This window comes from Aspergillus alliaceus, assembly GCF_009176365.1.
Source record: "Aspergillus alliaceus strain CBS 536.65 unplaced genomic scaffold BDW43scaffold_41, whole genome shotgun sequence".
NCBI classification, from domain to species: Eukaryota; Fungi; Ascomycota; class Eurotiomycetes; order Eurotiales; family Aspergillaceae; genus Aspergillus; species Aspergillus alliaceus.
The window spans coordinates 212,263-228,091 of NW_022474724.1; the positions used below are offsets into that span (position 1 = coordinate 212,263).

At 46.5% G+C, this 15,829-nt stretch overlaps 5 protein-coding genes across 5 annotated transcripts; 2 read left to right on the top strand and 3 right to left on the bottom strand.

Moving 5' to 3' along the window:
* On the bottom strand, nt 1-782 carry BDW43DRAFT_161574 (uncharacterized protein). The gene has a single exon (XM_032038599.1). It carries the CDS (start codon nt 506-508, stop codon nt 95-97), a length of 414 nt encoding a protein of 137 aa, XP_031897444.1. The 5' UTR covers nt 509-782; the 3' UTR covers nt 1-94.
* Nucleotides 783-2,504: 1,722 nt separating this feature from the next.
* BDW43DRAFT_321413 (putative transmembrane transporter) lies at nt 2,505-4,469 on the top strand. Its single transcript, XM_032049327.1, has 2 exons — nt 2,505-3,152; nt 3,221-4,469. The coding sequence occupies exons 1-2, from the start codon at nt 2,792-2,794 to the stop codon at nt 4,345-4,347; spliced, it is 1,488 nt and encodes a 495-aa protein (XP_031897445.1). The 5' UTR covers nt 2,505-2,791; the 3' UTR covers nt 4,348-4,469.
* A 1,118-nt stretch (nt 4,470-5,587) lies between these two features.
* Nucleotides 5,588-6,025, bottom strand: BDW43DRAFT_313870 (uncharacterized protein; the record flags this gene model as incomplete). The annotated part of the gene is made up of 2 exons (XM_032047686.1): nt 5,588-5,927; nt 5,991-6,025. 2 exons carry the CDS (start codon nt 6,023-6,025, stop codon nt 5,588-5,590), a joined length of 375 nt encoding a protein of 124 aa, XP_031897446.1.
* Nucleotides 6,026-10,809: 4,784 nt separating this feature from the next.
* Nucleotides 10,810-11,179, top strand: BDW43DRAFT_313871 (uncharacterized protein; the record flags this gene model as incomplete). Its single annotated transcript, XM_032047687.1, has 2 exons — nt 10,810-11,004; nt 11,093-11,179. 2 exons carry the CDS (start codon nt 10,810-10,812, stop codon nt 11,177-11,179), a joined length of 282 nt encoding a protein of 93 aa, XP_031897447.1.
* Nucleotides 11,180-12,383: 1,204 nt separating this feature from the next.
* On the bottom strand, nt 12,384-13,645 carry BDW43DRAFT_313872 (uncharacterized protein; the record flags this gene model as incomplete). The annotated part of the gene is made up of 3 exons (XM_032047688.1): nt 12,384-13,095; nt 13,242-13,301; nt 13,437-13,645. 3 exons carry the CDS (start codon nt 13,643-13,645, stop codon nt 12,384-12,386), a joined length of 981 nt encoding a protein of 326 aa, XP_031897448.1.
* Nucleotides 13,646-15,829: the final 2,184 nt, after the last annotated feature.

A 15,829-nucleotide genomic window follows, 5' to 3' on the forward strand; every position in this document is an offset into this window, starting at 1 on the left:
TGAAATTATGCGCGCATTTGAGCTTATCAACACGTAACGCTTCCTTAAGATTTGACTTGTTACTTCGTTACTCCAACGACTATCACACCAATCATTAACTCATATCCCCCACATTACGCCTATGACGCTCAGCCCCACCCATCTCAATATCTCCTTCTCCCCTTCCCTCAACCTGAACGACAACTTGCGTTGTCTTCCGGATCTCGCTCTTCATCTGAGATAATTCTATTTGCCCCTTTTCCTGTTCCTGAGATTGACTCAGAGTTGTCCCCCCTTCCTCGGAGGTAGTCGCCGACTCATCAAGCACACTCCATCCAGCCATCTTCTTGGGTACTGAGTCGGCGACAACGGGTTTCCCTCTGCCCTCTCGCGACCGATTCGAACCCCCGTACGCCCAACTCCGCTGGAGTTTACCGAACAGGCGAGGAAAGGTGAAGACCAGGGGGCGGTGCAGGGCAGGGAGACAGGCGCAGATGATACCGATGTTTGATTCAATGATTGTCCACATCGAGGAGCCGATGCTGTTCCAGGTTATGTCGAGGTGGGAGGTTGCGATGTCTAGGGTTGTGATGCGGAGAATGGAGGTAATACAGACGCTAGGTTTGGGTTAGAAATTTAACTGTGCTGATTTCTAGGAGGAAATGCACATGCTATTTTAGCTATGGTAGGGGGAACTTACAATATTCCTACAGCAAATATCCCACACAGAGCAACCTTGGACTTCAAGGGGAGCTGTAGATTGCTGATGACGGGGACCGGGAGAACGATGATGACCAGATCACTTAGGATGTTAAACGCCGCATTGGCGTACCAGAAGGCTGTCATATTGATACACGTGCCTCCCGGGACGGACTTGTTGAAGGCATATTGAACCGGCGAGCATTGGAATATGCTAGAGAACACGGTGCCGATTGTAAATGCGAGGATGACGGAAATCCAAGTCCAGCATGTGAAGCGAAACCAACGTTGAATAAAGAGTCTCACATACAGCAGGAGAATACTTATTTTGGTCAATCCGAGGTTGATCTTGTACAATAATTGCGCGATGAAATACAGCTATGGCCTCATTAATATATATGCCATGTCGCAGGGACTCTTAGACGGGATATAGGGGCGTAACAGAAACCAACCTTCAGTGTCCGAGCCAATAGCTCTTCGGAGACAATGTCGTCCTTGTGCTTTCCAAATGCCCATTTGCATACTATAAGGAAGATGTGTTCTTAGTAGCGTGTCCCACAAGAGCTGATGCAGGTTCAGGCCATACCGATAATCATTTGGATAGACACGATCTCTGCAACTACCTGTTCCGAGCGTGCATTCACTGTTAACCAAGTGGTTCGGCTAATAGAATGAGTTGACACAAAGCGTAATTGCGGATCAACATACGCAGGACGCCAAAATAGTCCAATCGTCTACTCCAATCCGGCCAGAAAGAACATATCTGCCTAGCAACCTTGATGCCACGACAATAGGAGTCAGGACAGCAAAGACAAGAGACGGGAGCGAGAGTGCAGCAGAGTTGTCGGGGATATCCCCATAGTGACTAAACAGCGGCATCTTATAATGAGTGCCACTCGTAGTGACACATAACTCATTGCTCTGAGCCGTACCTACAGGCGGTGCTCAGTGGGCTGGACCGATAATTAAAGATCAATCGATGCACTGCCATGCCAAAGGACCCGGAAGGTAGAAGTGACATGTGGGAAAGATCCGATGGTATTGCAAACTAGTCTGAGCCAGGATGTTCCAGGGATTGCGAGTGTTGCCTTATCACCCTTTTTTTTTTCCCCTTTGTTCACATTCGTGCTTGACAACGTTGTTTGCCAGTCAGCCCTTTCTTCTTGGAGGATCTCTGTTGGCTTCCAACTCATTGGTGGACATTGAATTAATAGATCCGTGAGGGTTAATGATGGAACGAAAATCTCCGACGGACCAATTCTACCATTGACAGGGGTTCATTTGCATCCACGCATGGAATGGTGTCTTGAGACAACCATATCAGGGCTGATATGTATCTGAACTGATTTGTAACCCACTCCGTGCTATGAGACCAACTCCAAGCTGTCTCTCTTTCTTTTAGTCTGATATCATTCGAAGGGCATACTATCATATGAATGTGAATGTGATTATGTTTTATTGTCTTTTAATTCAATTTTTTTCCCCCAATGATCCTTGTAGGCGCAGTAGTAGTGCATTCGGAATTAATAAACACATGACGCCAAGGTTGTAATAGAACGCTCGTCTATGCTAGGAGGCGCCGTGCGTACAGTAGCACGTAGTCTAGTCTAGCAGTAGTGCTCGTGCGCAGCTAATATAGATGTAATTTCAACAACCAGGGCTAATATTGAGGGGAAGAAGAGAGGGGGAAAGGCATACCCTTCCCTTCAATACACAATTAATCTCCATCTCTTAGACTAACATCCGAGTCAACAGATAGGTATCTAACTTTTCCCGAAATACTACACGACTTACACAAGCTATTTTTCAAGGGATTTTTGATTGGCGTACTATTTGCATGGATATGCCTTAGGGTGTCACTAATTCAACCAGGACTGGGAAGACTTTTCGGAGAGATATAGGTACCATTCGTCTCGTTTATTGGTGTTGCATTGGAAGGATTACTTTCGCCCCTCCCCCCTTGACTTCTAGCTGACTTTTGCTGCCTCTTTGATTCCTCTCAAAGGATTTTCAAATTGCGCTGTGTGTTTGTTCGTTATCTTGTGTGATTCTTATACTAGAGCTGGGTTACAATCAGTTCTAGTCGTTGGACCTCTCAGGCTCGATAGTAGAGATGATGCTTTCAAGCAGAACGGAAAAACAGCCAGAGCAGGAGATCAGCAAGGCGGAGTTTAACCCCGACGATGCACACTCCCATGTCGATGCGAAGAGGGAACGGGCACTTTTGCGGAAGATTGATCTTCATCTGATGGTGCCTCTTTGGATTGTCTTTGTTTTCGGTTTCTTGGACCGGATCAATCTGGGCAATGTCAGCGTCCTGGGAATTCTACCGGAGCTGAAAATGTCGGGAACAGACATGGCTATTGCGATGCAAATATTCTTCGTGCCCTACATTATATCCGACATCCCAAGCAATATTATTCTCAAGCGATTCTCCCCGTCAACGTGGATTAGCTCGTTGACTTTCTTCTGGGGTAGGTGCTGCTGTGCTTTTGCCGTATCTAAGCGACCATACTAGCGACTAACGGTCAATTTTGGTCAGGCATTACATGCATGTGTCAAGGAGTGGTCAAAAATACCTCGGGTCTGATTGCATGCCGTTTCTTCATGGGACTATGCGAAGGAGGGTTCGTTCCAGGCTGTGCATATCTCATGTCCATGTATTACAAACGCCATGATTTCCAGAAGCGATTCTCCCTCTTATGGGTGGCCGGCCTTGTGGCTGGAGCTTTTGGCGGTCTTTTGGCTTACGCCCTTTATCATATGCATGGCTTGGGTGGATACTCAGGATGGCGTTGGATCTTTATTATTGAGGGACTTCTATCGATTGTATGGGCTTTGCCAGCCAAATTTCTCATTGCAGACTGGCCCGAACAGGCGAATTTTCTAAATAGTGAAGAAAAGGAACTGCTAAAAGAACGCAACTCCCGTGACGTGGGCGAAGGAGCGAGAATGGACCGACTCGATGGCGCTGCGTGGAGACGAATCATGTCTGATTGGAAGATCTATGTGGGTAGTTTTTTCTATCTCGGTGTCACGGTTTCTGGGTACGCAACAGCTTTATTCATACCCTCTATTGTGAATTCACTCGGGTATAGCGGCATCGATAGCCAAATCCACAGTATTCCTGTCTGGGCCGTCGCTGCGGTTGTCACAATGACGGTATCATTCCTTACAGATCGCATGCGGCATCGCTACGGCTTTATTATGTTCGGCGTTGTCTTTGCAAGCATTGGATACATCATATTGCTGTGTCAAGGTCCTCTTTCCGGGGGCCTAAATGTGCATGTCCGCTACATGGCGGTATTCTTCGTGACCACTGGCTGCTACATTGTTCAACCCGTTACGATTGTGTGGATGGCGAACAACCTGAGTGGGCATTACAAGCGCGCCATTGGTCTGGCTATCCAGATCGGATTCGGGAACATCGGCGGTATCATAGCGAGCAACATTTTTAACAGGGATGATGCACCGCTGTACACTGTTGGTTATGGGGTCTCCTTGGCCATGATGGTGCTGTGTGGAGTCATGTGTACCATCTTCGCCGCTGGTCTGTTGATTGAGAACAAAAAGAGGGATCAAGGTAAACGCGATCATAGGCTGCTGCTGGATGAGGGTATTCTGAATAATCTAGGGGATGACGATCCTCGATTCCGTTTCAGCCTGTGACTTGGAATATTTCGAATTCACGCTCTCTCCAAGTGTTCAAATACAGTCGATATTCTAACCGGTGATTCTTATAATTTTGATATGGGAACACCAACTGCGACAACATGCATTTGTGTTCGTTGTACTATGATAGAACGAGTAGAGTACCCCCCATTTTCTTTATCAGACACAAATGCAAGATAAAGTATCGTTCGGAATTTAAAGGCCGTTAGAAGATTATTCCGTAACCAAGGACTGTGATTATAGATGTATATGATAGTGTGCTATGCTAATGCGACCAGTCGAGTGATGGCGAATCACCTCCTTTCCCTTCCTGCTTCTTATACCATATATTGTATTGTCATTGTAAAGACCATCCAATCAGCCTCATGGATGTGGCGTCACTTCCTCTTCCAGCAACAAGCCTCTTCCTCCTCCCATAACTAGGCATCACGACATAGCAATGATGAGTGTGGCGGATATCCTCTACTTTAATATCCTAATATCCCTGCCGCAACTGTATCGAACTTACCTACGTTCAATATAGCAACTTGATATCTCTCAGAGAACAACGGTAACTTTAGCACAGGCACAACCATTCAAATTGACACCCAACCTTGATTGATGGGTCAAATGAGATTCGGAACTTGGTGCCGAGACTAGGTTCCAAGGAACTTCCAAAAGCAAGATGCAGTCTGCTTGGCTAGCTCGGTATAGCCGATGGGGGAATTCTTCCTGCCTTGGCTGAATTCTGGTTCATTTGCCGACCTGAATATTCGCTGCCACTTATACACCGATATCTGAGGGTATAACCACGTGGCATACTTACCAATTCCTGCTTCATGCCACCAGAAGCCAGTCAATCATGGCAGTGAACGGCGGCGATTGAACCAGGCATACAGACGCAATAGAACGGTACAACGTTGAGCTAATTACTATTCATGGTGAAAGTTCTGCATAGTAATATGATACCCACCAACCAAACAATGTAAATGGCCGGTGAAATCAGAAAGAGAAATATTTGGGCCAACCTCAACCCCAAACAAGGAACCTAATAGGTACCAGGGATTCTTGGGGTTGAAGAAGAGAATCAATCATCTATGCAGCATATGCAGCACCAGGACATGTGTGGCGGCTATCTGGGACTTGACCTTAAGCACCTTATTCACCATTTATTTATCGATGGTACCCATTCTCTTCCCAACGGCAAGACAGCGGATGACAGCAGAAACAACCCAGGTGCACATACCATTGCAGCATGTCAGTTTTCACCGTGCTTAGCTTGATCATCAAGAGTCATCAGGCCGTTTTCTCCAACGTGGCCAGTGTTTCCGTTCTGTACTTGAGACATCACCGCAAGGATCTCTTGTTGAGAAGCACCAGAACGGATAATAGAGACCAATCGGGCTACAGTTTCTTGGTCCTCATTGAAAACCAAGTCCAGAAGTTGTTCGAGGAAGCTTCGGTAGTATTCCGATTCCTCAGCATGTCTGCTAAGGAGTTGGGGGTCTGTGTTCGGAGTCTCGTAATTAGAGTCTCCGGCACTGTTCTCATTGCTTTGGTTATTCGAGCTTTCGGTATCAGAACTTCGATTATTGGCACTGCGAAGTTTTGTCAGCCACATAAAAATGTGCAAACACAGTCTCCAAAATGCGACCAATTACCTTTGCTCTGAGTTGTGGTTGTCCTGGGAGTCCATTGTTCCCGTGCGAGCTTCGCTCCCGGGTTTGTTTTAGGATATGACTGGATGAGGGCTCGTCAGGTACACAGTTGGTGTGGGCGTGGCAAATGCCTTAGGGTCGAACACAGGCTCAGACAGAAAGAAAAGACGATAAGAAAATGGGCTCGGGTTGAGTTCGAAACAGAATCACACGGAACGAGGGGGTGGTCGGTCGAGGAGGTGCTTAAGCGAGAATCGTGGCTGCAGCGATATTAGTGCACCTGGCGTATAGACGTCGCTGACGGGTATAAGCGAATCTTATACGTTCCAAGAATTCATAGGACGGTCGACCGGAATAGCTTGTTCCCTACTCTTAAGGTTCTATGGGAGTATAAAGGTAGGCAATGATTATCCAGAGGGAACGCAATCAAAAATTCAAAAAGGGGAGAAGATGTTTCCGTCTGAATCACGCCACAGAGGACTCGTTTGCTCAGCACTTCTTGAGGCCCGTTCAAGCCTCCAAGACCTCTGCACCGCGATAAGACCAGTTAGGTATGCCCTCTGTCTGGGTGGCCAAAAGAACCGCCATTGCCAGTGGTCGATCCAGCTGACCAGACGTGCGTGCTAGACGACTTGTTTCGATTTGACGGCGCCAAATCACCCTGCATGCCACAGTGAACTCCCACAGACCCCTACCAGAATAGGCAGAACAAAGCTAGGATTGGCCCATTAGTCTGGAATGCCTTCGGAAGCGCTGGGGACAATGAGGAAAAGAACAGTGTCTCCAACCTTATGATTAGTTGGGGCTATAGGGGCTCGGAGAAAACTGCCAGCCAATCTCAGAACTCGTTTTGTCTCCGCCACCATCTCTCGGGAGGACCTCTCTCGCTAACCCAGCACATCATGACGATCTATGGCTTTGAAGCTTGGTCTCTTTTTTTTTCTTTCTTTTTTTTTTTTTAACTTTCTGGTCAGTCCGTGAAGTTGTGAAAGGTGTAGTATTTCCCTCCATATCCATCGAATCAAGATCAAGTGGACTAGGGGTGGTCTGGAAAACACTTACGAGTGCAGTGACTCGCTCATGACATCCCGTCACCCACTTGTCGTAACCTTGGGTAGAAAACGGTTGGAAATGATTCGAACTAACCGCGAGTTCTTAGCTTCCACTCCCTACTTTAACATGATATCGTGTTAAACGTGAATTGGGAAGCTTTCCCTACGAACAATCCCCGTCTGCCATGAACTTCGAGTTGACGTCTTGTCATGCTGGCCGACACCCAAACCGCCTCCCCCCCCTTCGGTCTAACGTATCCGTATAGCCATAGTTCGCCAAAGAAGCCAAAGCTACTTTCAACCCCCACTGGCCGAACATAAATGTCACTTCTGAATTTTGCATGATTTCCCCCTTCTCGTCTCGAGGAAGCTCAAAAACTTCAGATCACGGAGGCTACAACCGCATGGTTATAGCAGCCCGTGACTCCACCCTCACATAATACTTGCCAAGCTCAAAGGACACAAACACGTCTCAACCACCCTGGGCAAATGGATCGATAGACGATACCACCTGAAGAAAGCTTTGATGTGGAGAGGCCAGGTTACGCCGTCTGGTAGTAGTATACCGGCGTGAAGTTCTCTCTGCAGTACCTGCCTGGCACAGGTTCAGGAACAACCAAGCTTTTCTCAAGGAGCAACCTTGCAGGGTACATGGCGATGATAGAAGGTTCATAAATCCATACGCAATCTTTACCCACTCGTTTTCGATCGGCTTCGGGAGTTGCAGTGTTTAGTTGCGGAATATATTATTCATACGAGGTATTGGGCGACAAATTCCCACGAGCTAGCTGTGAAATGCTGAACCAGGCGAAGCTTCCGACTTCACGAACCGCTTTCAGTATTGAAGTTTTGATTGCATTGATGGGTGGGCATGCGTTGGAGTACTGCAAATCGATATTACTATCGTTGTTTCCGGGATGCTCTATTTCGCAAACTAATCAATCACAACTTCTGGTCGCTTTAGTTCCAATCAGGGATATACTCCAAGTTAAAAGCAGTTTGGCAATTCCCAACGACTTACCTGCGCAGCGACGAACACCGACCCCATTTCCATTACTGCTGGGTATTGAGTGTGAAAACGGGTTTGCTTTCAGCCAATGCAGTATTAACCATTCCTGCACCCACCGACCAGATCTTTGAGAGTGCAAGAGGCTGCACAGCTAGCATTGGTGCCTCATTTTGCTTCCCAGCTGCGTCGAAGGTCTGAGATTCGGGCATATCCGGCATGACCCCAAGTGGTCGGAATTAGAATAGGGGTAGCCGTGATAAAGGTGGCAGTCAAGGCATAATTATCTCTCCATTCAAGCGTCCTCAGGCTCCGTTCACCGTGCAAGAATATTGTGTAATCGCGTCTCCCAAGAAGCGGGCCGTGAGGTTTGTGAGTAAAGAAGTGCGTGACTATTTACCTTCCCGGGGATGAGGAGAGGGGTGTGTATGGATGGATAAAAAATTCAGGACAGGAGCAACCGTCGCCTGGGCTGAGTGACGCCAATCGGAGCCTTTATCAGGGGAGGAAAAATCATCCCGACATCTTTATTGGAGCTCCACTCGATACACCTTTATGTGCCCTAGGTTATGTAACTCAAAACTTAGCCTACATTGGGTGGCTGATCGCAAGTCAAGATCCTCGACGATCAAGTCGTCTGACAGTCATCGGTTTGGCTGCTGCAAAAGTCATTGGCCGGACAGTACGGACTTCTTATGGTGGCTACTAGAAGACCATATGCTGTTAATGGACGATCCAGCAGTGATATGCGACCTATAAAAATGTCTATGTTCAATTCGACATGCTCCACGGGAATCGTACAGATAATGTGGCAAAATGCTCAGGGTTAATCTAATGGCTAGATCTAATGACTAGACCGCGTCCGGGGGATTTCTCAACTCATTTATAGACCGCCTCTGACGAAGCCATACCATGTTTAACATACTGGTACAATCCACGAAACACGCGTCCTAGTAACCAAATGCATCCGCCGTCGTGGACAAAAGCAATGCAAGTTTACTCTTCTGTTGGCTGAACATCTAAGGGAATAGTGGTTTGGAAAATTTTTGAAGGTCTGCGCCTGTGGTCAGAGAGAGAGCGGGTAACGTTCGTTTTCTCCATCTACATTAATAACTAGACCTTCACTGATCGGCGACCCTGGTATTGAAGGGAACATGGAGAGATCCGGTCAACCCATCAAAAAAATTACATTTGAGCAGCTTATCTTTGATTCGCTCGCTTGGAAAATATTTCCGGCCGCGCGGTGGAGTTTGACGACTCTTGTCGTCGTCATCATACCTATCTTGGTTGCGATGAAATCATATTAGAAAGCCGAGTGAAGGTGTAGATACCTTCTCCTGCAAACGAAAGCTGTGTCTTACCTCGAACCTAAAGGCATTCTTACTGATGAATGTTTGCCGGTAGCCCTTTTCTGATCCATTGCATTTACCTCCCAAGTTCATGGAGATTGCAACCATGATAGGTTCTACGGTCAGTATAAACAATGCATAGTCCGCTTGGGAGGACTACATGGACCATACAGTTCATTGGGGTGTGAAGGAGTAGATATATAGCATGCTTTAAGCTTGCTCTTTCGGAGATTGGGAGTGAAGACACCCGACTATCGATTCAAATACAACGTTCTGTCTTAAGAGACGTGGTGTGGTGTCTTTAGGGCATATCTGGTTTTGCTGTCGTAAAGCTAGTTTACTCTATATTAACTTGCCCTAAAAGGCAAGCATGGGAGCAGCTGGGGAGCTCTAGTGCAAATCTTTATCAAGTACGTTTTTCAGAGGAGGAATTAGGAGTACGAACAAATACTTAAACAGCCACCTCGTAAGACAGGAACTTAATTATGTGCCAAATACAAGCCTTGACGAGATTCGATCGCTTTTGTATACGGGGAGGCAGCAAGGAGCCAATTCAAGGCAGGATTAAATATACCACAGCCCTCCAAGATTGAGCCTTAAACCGTGTCTACTATATCAGTCTCCCAAGGTATAAGCTTACATATGCAACAGCAAGACATATCTCCATACGAAGACACCCTTGACAATAACTTAATCAATTTCATTCTGGCATTTCCGATTACCTTGAATGAACCCCTTGCTCCCTTGCCCTCGATTTATCCCTACTTAACTTGATGAACACAGTCATACACAACTAGTCGAGCGTACATCCCACATGAATCTGCAGACAAAGTTCTATAGATACTTTACCACCACTGCAACCTGTCAAGTATCTATCACTTTCACTATCTTTATACACGCCCAGAAGTGGAACAAGCCCATATATCAAATCACTTGAGTATTTTGACAAAAAAACCATCATGTTTGTTTGTTACTGCATACCTCGAAACACGTCCAAATTCCAGGGACATCCTCTCAACGCGCATTCTCACACATTCCTCACGCCAACCCTATATGATACACCAATGAAGCCTCCATCCACCACCTAGCCCTCGTCCTTCTCTTCTTCAAATCAAAACCCCTCCCTCCCAAGGTCTTCCCTCCCCACCCCCCTTGCATACCACTAGACAGGGATCCTTGTATTCCTGCTTCTTAAAAGCGTGCCATCGCGCCTACTTAACATATGTGTAAGGTATCCCTCACGTTCTCACGCACATAGACTATCTTCTTCCATTACCAAACACCACATTATTGCTCCCGGTCAAGACGCGGTTTCATACACAGTACATCGTACCCATAGCTTCACAAAGGGGTTAGAGAAAGCAAAGAAAGAAAGGAAGAAATAAATGCCCCGATCAGTCAACCTCAATCTCAATATGAAACTCCGCTCCTCTTCCACCCGCGGTCGTCTCTCCGCACGCTACATCTCCACCCTCTGCCTCTTCGTCACGGGTATCTACGGCCAGATGATAGGACAGCCCGGTGGAATCGACACAGGGAATACATTATGTCTAGGGACTTGTGTGTCGAGCATAGACCAATTGAATTGCCAGGCTCCTGCGTTGCCAATTGTATGTTTTCTTTTTTTCTAATTTGACCCCATGGGTTTTTATCTCCCGGGAATACATTTGGATACTAACTAAGCTTCACTATCTATAGTTCCGGGTGACAAAGAACTGCTATACTTGCTGTTATGGGGATGACGATTCGGGTGATTGGGCCGATGCACCTGAGGAGGAGTCTTGATCTAATGTATGTTTTAGTAGAGATTTGAAGGAGCTGTGGGCTACCGAGGAGGGGGGGGTGGGGAAGTTTCTTTTGATATATCTTTATCTGATTGTGAAAATTTGATAATATCGAGACTGGATTCTATACGTTTACGGCATGCATATTATGAATACTGCTGTATTGTGTTAGGTCAAGATATATATGCTGAGCTTTGCATACGGCAAGAAAATCCAAATATTTATTTATTATTTCCTTTTTTTTTGACTTCGCCTCTCTATAGGGTATGCTAATTAGGCTATCTACTATGTAAATACCTTCCTAGGGGGTTCCAAACTAGTTATGAACAAATTATGCAGATATAACACCCTTTGGATATAAAATAGGTAGTAGTACACACGTAATAGAGTGCATTTACCTAGTATCTTGCACCACTTTTATCTTATCAGTAAGGTCACCCTGATATAATCCTACTTGGAGGGCAAGCATGACAGTACCGCCGGTAGTTCAACGCACGATCGATAGCAAGGTAAATAAACGCTGAAAATCGGATATATTTATCCCCAAAGCACTACTGACAAAAGATTCTTGGTCTACAAATCTATAAATTCCTATCGAATTACTATCAAACTACTCTATTTCGGATTTGCAGCCGATGATAGGAGGTATCGATAGATCAATGGAACGAGGCTCGGCCTCTATTTTTAGTACATAAGAGTGAGAGCATGATTTGCACGGCGTCGCCCTAGACGAGGCTAATTATAGTCTTCTTTTTTTATTTGGAGAAGCAGAGACTTATGCACTAGTTAACTCAATACAAAATATTGTAGCGCACGCTTATCAGTCTTATAGCTACCGATGGATTATCGCGTATGAAGTAAGAAACTATTTTTGCTATACTCTATCTATGCGGCCCATTCGCCAAATGCCGGCCTGAGCCTGCGCTATTAACATCTATTTGGTGCGATTCGCTGAATACTTGGTGTAAACAAATGATAGAACTACCGTGCCCACGTAACGTCATTTTCCCTCGTTTGTTTGGAGAACCATTGGTTCCCTTAAAATCTACATTCCAGTTTCAGCCAAAAAGAAGAACCATAGTCCATCTAGCCCCCTAACACCAAGTCGACGCGCCTCACAAAGACAGCGACTCCACGTAGGGTCCATCGAAGCCAAAAACAGACCAGCAATAGACTCTGACCTTGGAAATAACCAGGCAGATTTCTCACTGCGGACGCGCCGGGTTGTGTAGGGGTAGGGCGCCCGAGATTCTGACAGTCGCGGGGGACTTTCCATTGTAGTCCCCCCAAAAGCCACTGCTTGCCGGAAAGATCGATGCTCCATTCATATCGACAGCAGAGTGCCCTGCACAAGCCTGCATGTGAGGTACGACAAGCTCAACGCCCTTCGTGCCACTAGCACTACCTGAGAAGTAGGGTTTGTGGCGGGGAGGCAATGGGCGATGAGCCGCCTCGTTCAGGTAACCCTCGGACGCATTGCTGCTGAACGAAGATGCCGCAGTTGAAGGGGTATGAGTCAGCGACGGAGGAGCACCCGCACTGTCCGTAAACGTAGACAAACTGGCCGAGCTGCGGTGGCCGGCCCTGGAACGGCGCATGGGAACGGGAGCGGAGCCGCTATGGAATTGAGATAGATACTGCCAGGCTTCTGAGGAAACCATCGAGGTTGAACCGCCGGGACCCATGCGTATTACCGGTTTCCATTCGGAGGGATCCAGATCCGTCTTGGAGTCGTGGAACTCACTCTGTATCCGGGTAGCCACAGTCGATGTGATAGGAACTCTGGTAGGAGTCATTGGTGGTACAATGGTTCGAGGAGACAAAGGAGGAGAAGCGGGTGGAGTAGTAGAAGATGGCATGGTATTATTCGATGTGAAGGAAGCTGAGAGTGGTTTATGGGAGTCCTTGCGACGGCAGCTAATAAGAAATATGAGCAAAGAGATATATTCAAGTAAATCGGAAAGAGACAAGTCGGGGAAGGTGGACTTTAGGATATAAACAAAAGACAAGGGGGCTGTGCCAGGGTATAAGAAGAAAATGGGATGATAAGGCAAGCAACGTACCTTTCACTGCAATAAAGGCGAGAATTGTCCGGTACGGTAATCTGCCTTTCACACATGGCACTGCAGAAATTGGTTAGCTTCGATTCCAGATAAGCAAAAGCTCCCAGCATGCAAGGGAAGAGCTGATGGCAAGGCCGGCAGGAAAAAGTAATCATGGGTCCTAGGACGATAGATCAAAGATAAACAATGACATACCAGAAATTGAGAAAGCTGGCCGCCATGTCGGGCTGACAATCGTCGTCTGGTTCAGTATGCTTGGGGTGTCCTGCACCCAGTTTCGAGATGGAGTGATTCACAAAGGATGTACCTTTCCGATGTAGTGCCGGCCGGGCTGTTCTCAGCTTCGGGGCATACGAACCGGAAGGAATGCGTCGATGGTGAGAAGAAAAGTTGCCTTGAGTCATGGGTGGCGGTGAGGATTTTACAGATAAATATAATATGGTCGAAAAATTGATCTGGAATAGCCTGATGATGGGTACCTTGCGCCAAAGGACGCCGGGTCCAGCGGTGGAGAACTTGGTCTCCCCTGAGGGTAACAAAGTATGAGGGATTTGCGGCTAGAAGGGGGCGAGATGGAGTAACTCGTTGGAACAATTGTCTCAGACCGCCGTTGTATTGCAAAAGGTAATATTACCCCAGTTGCTCCCAATTTATTTTCCTTTTTTCTGTCCCGGAAAAATGATGTGCAATGGCGGGTCAATCAATCAGGAAAACGAGAATGTAACCAGATCTGAGCGATTAATATTGCGACCAGCCCATTCAGCAATGAGGCAAATATTCACCCGAATTCCTCGGGGTCAGCGATAAGCTTTTCTGGGATGTTTATCTGCTGTGGCGCATGGAGAGTCAGGATAGGTCATAATCATACCAGTTATCATGGGGCGCTGAGTGGGGAGAGATAAGGAAGAGTGAAGCCAAGCAGATAAGAACAGCGATAGGTAATTAACTATACATACTGGCCTTAAGGATTTTCTCTCCCTCTTTCTGTGCGTGCCTCTCTCTCTCTCTCTCTGGTTTTCGGTCTCTTTTGCAATGTCTTTGGTCGTTGGTCGAAGGACACGTGCAAGGTGGTTTTTCTGTGTGTACAGGAGTAGTACTACTGATCTGTAGTACGACTATGCGGCATTAATTGATGTCAAGCGGTAGCCGAGAGCACTGGTATGGGAAAGGGATGCCGAAGAAATGACGAAAATAAGCAGTGGGGAGTATGAATGGACCGAGTAATGCTATATAAGTATGTATCCGAGATAAAAATAAACCCCAGATTGTGGGCGGCTGAGGCGCTGGCGGTTATGTACTCCGTTTCAATAGTAGCCAGAGTATGAGAAAAGAGAAGGGCAAAAAGAGAGACATGGATATAATTGGAAAATAGACGGGAATTCTAGAACGATTTCCACCTCGGTCCTCTGGAGAAAGAAGTAATGAGTTAAGCGGATCCAGTGGAAAAGAACGATGTCTATGAAACAGGTTGACGTGACCGGAGCACGTCACGGCAATTGAGTCACGCCATTAGGGAAGGGGTCTAGACTGCCTAGGTGCCTGAGGCTGAGAATGGCCAACACGCAATCTCTTATGAAAAATGGAAGGACAAAATTACCTCACCACTGATGTTCCACCTCTCATTGGAACTTGTCCATCCTATAAATAGGTAGAGTGTCTCTGTTTCTGGTGGAGAAGAAGCTTGGGAAGTTGAACTTAGAAAGTGAATTCTTTGGGAATATACTTATTATACTCAGAGGCGCTTTCTACTCAGTTTAATATATATCCTAAAGGGAGGGGTTAACTTGACCCGAACAACATAGAAATTAACGGTCTGTTCAGCTAACAGACCCTATCAACTGCTAGTATGTAGGCACCCTCTCGGTTTAGTCCAGTATTGCTAGATCACAATTCCAACATCACCGTTACTTTGTCCACCAAGTTCAACCGCGATAAGATAATTTCCCTTTAACCGACCGAATCACGCTTATCGGATTTAGGAGGATAACAAGACTCCAATCATATCATACACGTTGAGTGGCCTGTCGCTTGGCTGTGATGAATGTTCGACGCGGGGCTACCGCTTGGTCCATGTTGGCCCTCCTTTCGGGCATCCATGAATGATTCAATAATCATGTTCAGCTACGACAACGCTCTGTCGGCTCCACGCCACCTGTTCTAGCCAAGTCAGACAGGTTGAGGCAAAAAAACATTGGCTTTACGTACATGTGGACTGCATCCAGAACAGATTCTGAGAACCCGTGCGCTAGGATCAACAGCCTTTTAGATCCAATGATTGCACCATATGGCACATGGTTTCGCTCAGGTACTCGGATATCACTTGCCATCCCTGTTAGCCAAGGGAGCGTGGACGATAGTAACTCTTCATTGTACCTTTTCTTTAACTAATTTGAAATGACGCCATGGACAGCATGTTATGGAAGGGGGAAACATATGAGACATAGGGGAGAAAAAAGAAAAAGAGAAGTTCGCGTGTCTTGACTTGTTTGTGGCAACTTGTCCATATCACATACAAATATTTCAAACGAATAGGCAACACTCGATGTATTTTTCTCTAATACTAGATTAACATCATGTTCCCACCGCTC

What these genes read in the sequence shown, in the direction of transcription:
- BDW43DRAFT_161574 (XM_032038599.1), bottom strand. Translation starts at nt 508, where the DNA reads ATGTGGACAATCATTGAATCAAACATCGGTATCATCTGCGCCTGTCTC.
- BDW43DRAFT_321413 (XM_032049327.1), top strand. Translation starts at nt 2,792, where the DNA reads ATGATGCTTTCAAGCAGAACGGAAAAACAGCCAGAGCAGGAGATCAGC. An exon ending in CTCGTTGACTTTCTTCTGGG is followed by an intron (nt 3,153 to 3,220) that starts GTAGGTGCTGCT and finishes AATTTTGGTCAG; the next exon opens with GCATTACATGCATGTGTCAA.